Source organism: Myotis myotis, unplaced genomic scaffold (assembly GCF_014108235.1).
Source record: "Myotis myotis isolate mMyoMyo1 unplaced genomic scaffold, mMyoMyo1.p scaffold_m19_p_2, whole genome shotgun sequence".
NCBI lineage: Eukaryota > Metazoa > Chordata > Mammalia > Chiroptera > Vespertilionidae > Myotis > Myotis myotis.
The window spans coordinates 47,085,890-47,094,878 of record NW_023416324.1 but is presented as its reverse complement, the minus strand read 5'-3'; the positions used below and the strand labels follow the sequence as shown (position 1 = coordinate 47,094,878).

Genomic DNA, 8,989 nt, shown 5'->3' with positions numbered 1-8,989 from the left:
ACTGATGAATATTATCTCATTTACTCTGTTCAATGACCTTATGATAAAGTGGCATTAGTAACTCCGTTTTTTAAAGTTTCTTTTTTTTTTTTAATTAAAATTGTTTTAGAGAGCGAAGAAGGGGGTGGGGGAGAGAAACGTCAATTTGTTGTTCCACTTATTTATGCATTCATTAATTGGTTGCTTCTTGTATGTGCCCCATAGGAGAGCCAATCCGCTGGGGTGGGGTGGGGAGGGGGGAGCAGGGAGAGCAGTGCTGTGCTCTAACCGGCTGAGCTACCTGGCCAAGGCCTCCATTTTTTTTTTAAGGAAATGAAGAATCGTTGATTAACATGCTCAAGTCTATTGTTAAATTATAGAGCTGGGACTTGTCCCACTCCAATGCCCTTGCACAGTGTGAGACGTTTTTCTCACCTTGCCCAAACTAAACCTGCAGTAAAGCTTTCTAAAAACGTGGGCAAAATTTTAAGAGGCTGGTAATAAAAGAGGTTCACGGCTGAATGTATTTTTATAGCTTTTATTTTTCAGGAAAAAGAAACCCCACATTTAAACATTCACTCAGATATTCCATCTTGTTCTCACATATAATTAAACTCTGTTCTGAAATGGGAACCTGACTTGCAGGAATGTGCATGATCAATAATTGCATCTTCAGGATTGGTAAAATGGGTGATGGGGAAAATTATGAAGGAAAAAGAATATTTGTAAAAATCATCATTTACGAAAAATGATATCCATACCTTTTCTAACTTATAAGGCAAGTAACGTTAAAATGTTCTCATGCTGATCTTCAGTAAGTCAACAAGGCACCTTCATGCCACTGTTGCTCAGGGGCGCGCTCTGCTGCGGGTCCTGGAGGGACAAGCAGGTGCTTCTTTTGCTGGCTTTGTCTTGAGCCAGCACAAAGCAGTGGGGCTTTATCACAGACAGAGCGGTAAGGGCTCTGGGAATCCAGTGTTCTTTGCTGAATTATTCAGGAGGAAAGAGCCAGGCATCAACATTTCAACTAAATTTAAAAAGTATTCGTATTTTAACCCACAATTCCTTGTATAAACATTTTATGCCCAAGGCATTTTGTGAAATTACATAACTGTAACAAGGTCATAAGTCCAGCTTATGTTTGCATCAATGATCATGGAGAACTCTAAATACAGGCTGCCACCAACTCAAAGTATAGTGTGTACTAACAGCATCTTCCTTAGAAAGACATTTGACTGAATTTTGTTACCTTTACAAACACAGCAAAATTTCTTTGAGATTCTTTCCCTAGTTTCTCTTATTGTTAAAAAAAAAAAATCATGCCTTACATTACCACTGTGTAGGCATGAAAATTAAAATTTGATCATTTTTTTCATACAGATCTTTTCCTATACAAAGTGAAGAATTAAAAAAAATTTTATAACCCAATAATATTCAAATAGTTTTAAAAGTCAGCTCTAGCAATTACTGCTCGCCCTGTAGTGGAGACCTGCCATAGATACGATTAGTATATCATCATACCAACACTTGGTTTTTCAAGAAAAAGTATTCAACAGTAATTTTCCAATTCCCTTAGAGTGTATGTGAGGGAGAGAGGGATCAGATAGGGGCCAATCTCTTTCATGTATACCCATTAAATAAAGCAAGACTAAATACTGGCCTGCAAAATTAACACAGCTGTTAGAATTATCATTCTAGCATCTCATAGGAAAAGGAAAAAATCTGACTTTGGACCTTGGAACATTGATTCCAAATGAGTCATTTGGTTCATTATCTAAAATAGTTTCAAGTAATGATGTATGAATAACACTAAACATTAGTTTTGAAAAAAAAGAAAATGCTAATGAAATAATATACAACTGAACAAGTGAGATGGAATTAACATTTGCATGATATAATCATTCATGAAATATTTGTAAATGACAAATAGCTTGTGATCTATCAAGCTGATTCACAAACTGAATGAATTAAAAATTGAATTACATTTAAAGAAATGTAATAATTCAGCTTTACTCTTTTCTGTCTGAAAAGTTTACTCAGGAATTTTTTTAAAGGAACTTTGTTAATTGTTTTGTGCAAAACAATTGATTTGAAAAATAACGGAAAGCAAGAAAAGAATTGTGAAATGCTCATTAATAGATTCATGATTCAATTTCTTAAAGCTGTTTAATAAAATATTACCAAAGATTGCTCACAAGTGTTAATTTCACTCTGCAAAGAATTTGCACCATCAAATAATGTTCTGATGTGGTCATAATACTTAAAATATTAAAACAATTGCATTATTTTGTTTTGAATATTTTAGGTGGTAAAGTTAAATTCACTATGATGTATTAATGAAATTTAAATTCACTTGAAATGTCAGGAATTTCCCTTAAAGTTGAAACAAAAAACTAGACCAACTATTCAAAGCCCTGCTGGTTATATTATTTGTAGTTGGTGAAAAATATGTAAACTGGTGTTAAAACTTTTCTAAATTTCTTCAAGGTGTTTTTAGGGGAAAAAAGTGTTATCCTGATCCAATAACTTCACCTTAAACTTCATTAGAACAATAGCATTTATTATCAATGCCCAAGAAGTGGGGACTATGGTGTAGAATCATTTATTCTCAGACCACAATGAACATTTGCCAGAACCAGTAGAACTGAACATGATTTGGAAAATACTGGAATGTTCTTATTTTCTTTTAGACATTTAGGAACACATAAAAATATATTTGCTTTTCACTGAAAACATCCTTTCTTTTAAAGTTACATAGACAATGTATCCAGAACAGGCAATGTATAACCTTAGGGATAGAAAGAGGTGATCAGAGATACTAGAAATCAAAGGAAAATACCCTTGGAAGTTAAACCTAGAGAATAAGTTATTATGCCCATGGTGAATGTCAACAAGGAGGTGACTTTCTCTCATAGAATACTCATGTAAGATACAAATCAGGTATTAAAAATAAGGGACAGTCAAGAGGTCTGCCCATAAATACTAAATTTTGACATTCCTTCAAGAAGGATGCTTAGATTTCAATTAGATATTAAAAATGCAACTGTAGCCTACAGAAGACAGAACATCAAAGCAATGACAAAAGAGAGAAGCTAGTGGGATTTTTTGTTTGTTTTGTTTTTAATATTTGGAGACTTAAGACATTGTATTCCTCTCTCATTCTTCCTCTATATATTTCATGCTCCAAAAGTAATGTAATGGTATCCATGTTCAATTCATGAGTGATTGAGTGAAATCTAAATGTTATTTGCCAAATTGGAAAAAAAAAAGGAGCAGGAAAATACAATAAAGCTTCAAGAGAGAAGTGCACACAGTAAAAGGGGGTAGAGTGGGTCATCAGAACAGTCCCTTTATTCAGTGTAACATGAATTGATTTGTTCACTCATATCAACAGTTTAATTTGATTCATTCCAAGGAATCATGTTTACTTGTAATATTAACTTTTAAAGCAATATCTAGAAATCACCCTCATTTTGATATAAAAAAATCATGCTTCTGTTTTTAAAAAATTGCTAATCAGAAAACCATGTACAAAATGAGAGTATTTGGACTGAATGTGATTTTGCTCCAATGCCTAATTTTTGGAGAAAAAGAAAGCTTAATAAAAACAAACCTACAAACCCGTTCCTTAGTCGATATCTGCATAGTCTATGGTGCCATTCAACTTTCCTTGATAGCCTTTGATTATTTTAAAGAAAAAGAAAGGAAATAAAAAGGATTGGTGCAATTTTTTCGTAATGACATTAGTCTGTGTTTATAAAACATTCAATTCAAAGGCCTACAAGACAAATGGGTTGACTTATAGGTTAGGTGTCTGAGTTTCCTTTGCAAGGAGGGAGACGTTAATTAAGACTGTGTGTTTGGGATGAACCACAGCTTGCAACCTCCTTACTGCTCCCTTTAAACTTTCAAGACTTTGAAGAAAAGGACAGAAACATGAAAATGAGAGAATGCATTTCAGGCCACTTTGAGACTGAGATAGCATAACAGGAGAGCTCTAAGGAAAAGAGGGATGTTCTTAGAAAAATCCACTTTATCTTTCTCCTTTTCAAGATTAGAAGAAAATTAAATGAGCTGAATGAAAAAAACAAATTCACTAGAAAAAATGATATTCAACTTACAATTTAGTATTTAAATTTTGATATAATGTCAGAGCTAAGAAGGACCTGAGAGATCTATTAGGGCAGTGATCCTCAAATTTTGGGTGCTTGTCAAAATATTTCTTTTTAAAAAAAATAAATTTTTATTGATGTCAGAGAGGAAGAGAGAGGGAGAGAGAGATAGAAACATCAATGATGAGAGAGAATCACTGATTGGCTGCCTCCTGCTGGGGATTGAGCCCACAACCCAGGCATATGCCCTTGACCAGAATGGAACCCGGTACCCTTCAGTCTGCAGGCCAATGCTCTATCCACTGAGCCAACTGGCTAGGGCTCAAAATACTTATTTTTAAACCCCATTTCTAGAGATTTCTTTAGTTAATATACATTTTTTTGGCACCTACTGTCTCTTAGGCTCCAGGGATATAGTTGTGATTAAGCCAAAATCATTGCCTTTTAAAATAAATAACACAAGTGGTCCACATATCATATTTTGAGAAACACATTTTTCCTAACAACTTTGCTACTGGAATTATCCTGATTTTGATACTAATTTTTCACAGCACCTTTACTTTGGCATTCAAATAGAATATGTATAGTACAATCAAACAGAAGAGTTTATGTTCCAGAAAGAGCAAGCAAAACAGGTCAGGGCTCCTTCTGCAGTCAAGATAATTGGGTTACTTCCAGTTGCTGTGTCTCTTTGGGCAAATTAGTGAATCTGTCTAGTCCTCAATGTCAGCATTTGTAAAAATAGGAATTCAAAAGAGTGCCTACAATTTGGAGATTGATATAAGGATTAAATGAGCTAATAGCTATAGTGACTAGTACATGGTAAGCTCTCAAGTAAATATCAATTTTTATTGTATGTCAGTTAATAACTATGATTGTACAAGTGTCCTTGTAAAGTCCCCCAAGGTGATCTATCTGAGTCAAGTAGAATCATGGAATTTCAGATGTGGAAGAAACTGTATAGATCATTGAGGCGTTGTTATGCTGTCGAATCAGTGCTGGGCGTCGCGGGGTGGGGAACCCAGATTTAAACCGCTGGAGAAACTCCTGCATTGTTTTGAGCTGTTTTGCCTAACAGGATTCCATGCACAATTCTAGTACAAAAAGTCCTGCTGTTAAGAAAAGCTTGAAAACCACTGGCAATCCAAATCCCTCATTGCAAAGAGGAGAAACTGAAAGAGCAGTGATTTGTCTAAGGTCACACAGCAGAAGTTAGCGTCAGTGTAATGCAGTTACATTACTAGAATTGTGCGGGTTTCTTTGAAAAGAAGAAATGAAAATATATTTAATTATGGCCTCGAATTATCTGTAAAGGTGGAGTAAAAATACACGAAACATTCGGCATTCTGGTCTGTTCTCTATTCACTTGAAACCATTGGAATGTGGACTTTCTTCCTTTATAGGTAAAATAGATTCCCAAATACCATGCAGTGAATTCCCACTTTGGCTGTAGGTATAGAGAAGAATAGAGCTTTAAAAATAATTTAAAAATTTAATCTTTAGGAATTATAAATTCCAATTATGATAAAATTCAGACTAATTCATAATGAGAATTTATTTTTAAAAACACCATGAAAATATGGAATTTATTTGAAAAGAAAAACATACTTTCCATTTTGCCAAAATAAAGCAGCATCATTCATACTTTCTATCTTGATAGAGCAGAACCTTTGTAACCATATTGCTCAGAACATGATGTTCTGGTTAACAAAACCCTTTCTTTTCATTTTAACCCATAGTATTGAAAATGTTAATATGTACTAGCTCATGTTGTTCTGCTTTAGGGATTGATAATGAACCCGACTTAATGTTTCTTTTATAACAGAGACTCTTGTACTGTCTTGGACCATTTTTTCTAACATGAATTCTTAGTGCATAGTACAATGGGTACAGGTGTAACAGGAGAATATAAACTATAAGAGTAAAAGAAAAACACCCAAACCTCCCTGATATGAGTTTGTTATTATTTAGCCTATTTTCTGAACTGAAAGAGATATATTCTCTTTTGAGATTCTGGTTATTCAAGGTTTAGTAACTCTGAAATCACTGACTTTCATTCTGTTTCACAAAGACTAATTAAGAGATCATAGAATATCTTCATTGTTCCAAATTTTAGTTTCTGGAAACATTTGAATAATGTTAGGGATTATTGTAATCTATGTTTTAAATTACATTTTTTACAATATCAACAAAATTATTCTTTTATTAACAAAAAGTCCTTGTGTTTAACTACCAATTCACTCCAGAACCAATTGAAATAAAATAAATATAAAGAGCAAGACATGAGAACAGTAATATTTACACATTTTAATATGCTTTGTGCTAATTTTCAATATGTTTTTTCACAAACTGATTACTTTAAACACATTTTTATATTTATATGCTGGATAGTTCTCTGTTTTCTGCAGTTTATTTTCCATTGGTTTTAGTGTTTGGAATTTCCCTATGTTTCATATATTTAAAAATTTGCATTCTCTCTTTCGGTTTCAAAATCAAATAGCATATCTTTACATAAAAAGAGTATATTAGTTATTTGTTTAAAAAACTTCAACACAAGACTTGAGAAGCCAATTGAGAATATCCTTCAAATGCAAGGCAGCTCACTGTGAACATCCTCTGAGTAACCAGCACTGATAGAGAAGTACAAACACCAATTTAGAAAGTTCCACTGTGAACTACTGCCAGTCACAATCTCATTTTAAGAGTAAGATTCTAAAACTTAAAGGGGCTCAAAATTCTTTGTCTAATATGAGTAAATGTAAAGTAAAATTTAGCAACTAATGATAAATAAAACAACTTATAATTACAGTTATTTAACAGTATAACCTAGAACACGAATTTGCCTATGTTTAAAATAAGCTCTATGACTTGAAGGAAGACTTGTGTTTTCAGATCAGAACGAAGGAAGGTTTTATAACTGGGATCCCTGAAGAAGTGCTTCTCTATTCTGAATTCCCTCATCGTGAGGCCCAACTGAGTACTTGAAGTTTGTATTATACCTTGCAACAATAAAATAATAACATTTTTATAACTCTTTTTGATTCCCCCCAGAATGGCAAAGATTTATAGTTTCATACAATGAATTTTATCTAAAAGGACTTTATTACACAATTATGTGGAGAGAATTTCTTTGATAAAGCTTATTTTTTTCCTTCCCAAATATTATAAATGATTGTGATTAAAATTCTCCTTCTGGATTTAAATAGGGGACAAACATTTTTTTCTGAGATTTTTGGTCTCAACATTTTGATTGCTGTGGGTGAAGAGGAAGATGCATGGCACCGGTCTCCATGCCCGGTGGGAGGAACTCTCTGTTGAGAGTAACTGTGCAAAAGTTGCGAACCAGCTCAACTATGGAGAGTCTTGAAGTTTTAAAATCACAATTTTTGTTTTAGTCTGACTGGATTATTCAACAATCTCTACATTTGCTAAGCTGTAGAGAGAGGGGAAGTAGTTAAGACGTCAATATCTTCTTTACTTGATTATAATTTCATATACTTAAACTTTAAATATGAATTGCTTTCCCTTTATACACAAGTTATAAAAATAAGAGGCCCTGTTTACACAGTTTGCATTTTTATGAAATTTGCAGTTTGAAAAAAAAGCTTGTTTAAAAAGTGGTAATTAATGCTTTTCTTTGAATATGCTGTAACCTTAGAATGTTTTTCTGAAATAGTTTCTGAATTTAACCCACTAAACATTTGAAGATAGAATTTTTTATTTAGCACTAGAATAAAACATACTAAGAACTGAAAAAAAAGTTTTTTTTCTGGTTCCACTTAATTTCCTTTGTATGTGGCACCCCCTTTGTGATAGCTATCAATATTATATTTAAATTTTATATATTGACAAAATTCAACCTACCTCTGTAAGTGCTGTGCCATTCAACAGTACTACTATTAAATTTACATACCACAGTTTAAATTACATCCATTTCAGGAGTGGTAAAATGCTAAAACTCAAGTGTCTAACTGCTTTACTGGAATGAGTACAATTTACAAATACAATAATTACATTTTTAAAACCATAACAATATTACACCTAGAAGTAAATACTGTAGGACTGGTCATCATGGTATTGTGTGAGGGAAATCATTGCTGAAAAGTCATGGGCATTTCCAGCAGGTTTATCCCAAGTGCAGATTTTGATTTGTTTTCATCAAACCCAAACTGAAACCTGTTTCTCATACAACAGTTCTCCATTATGTGAATCTTCTGAATCCTTGCACAAGATTTTATTAGTTGTCTGCCAAGTATTTTCCTGTAAAACAAAACAATATACCAGTAGGTTACCTACTATATAATAATCAATAAGGTGATTATTAAATGGCTAACATTTCTATTCCTCCTACATTAACCCTAGGAGCCAAATAATGCATATTTGATGGGTGAAATACTAATTATAAGACATCATATTTTTGGGGTTTTCAATTTTCCAGACCAGCTAGTGGCCTTTTCACATTTCCATATGTAAACATTTTTCACAAATTTGGGTTTTGCTCAGAATAGGTTGGGAGATTTGTTTCTGGATGTGAGAATCCATCTTATTGTAGGAAGAATTGCCATATAATTACTTTCCAATCTGGGTCATTTCTGAGAGTGAAAGGAGTGTAATTAGTAATTATATCATTACAGCCGGCATAAAAACCAGAACTTATCCCAACAAATCATTGACAGGTATAGTCACCCCGGTACTGGGGAATCCCCTGCCAACAAACGACCTTGTGGGCCCAAAACCCATCTCGCGGTCACATCGGCTCATGGGCAACAAGGTCCAATCTCCGAGGTAGAGTCCTTACGGTTGCTGTTAAAGAGGGAGATGGAGCCTCTTAAATCTCAGCTAAGCCTGACGAGTCTAAAATCTATGAAGACTGGAGAAAAGTTTTCAGGTAAGAAATA

General features: G+C 33.6%; 1 protein-coding gene across 13 annotated transcripts in view; it reads right to left on the bottom strand.

Annotated features, from left to right (window-relative positions):
• Nucleotides 1-4,345: 4,345 nt before the first annotated feature.
• Nucleotides 4,346-8,989, bottom strand: part of SGIP1 (SH3GL interacting endocytic adaptor 1) — a 214,827-nt gene continuing 210,183 nt past the window's right edge. For all 13 annotated transcript variants that reach the window (XM_036351643.1, XM_036351642.1, XM_036351646.1 and 10 more), the window contains one exon: nt 4,346-8,351. In XM_036351643.1, coding sequence (XP_036207536.1) covers nt 8,329-8,351 — 23 coding nt within the window. In that variant the 3' untranslated portion in view covers nt 4,346-8,328. The remainder of the gene's footprint in view (nt 8,352-8,989) is intronic.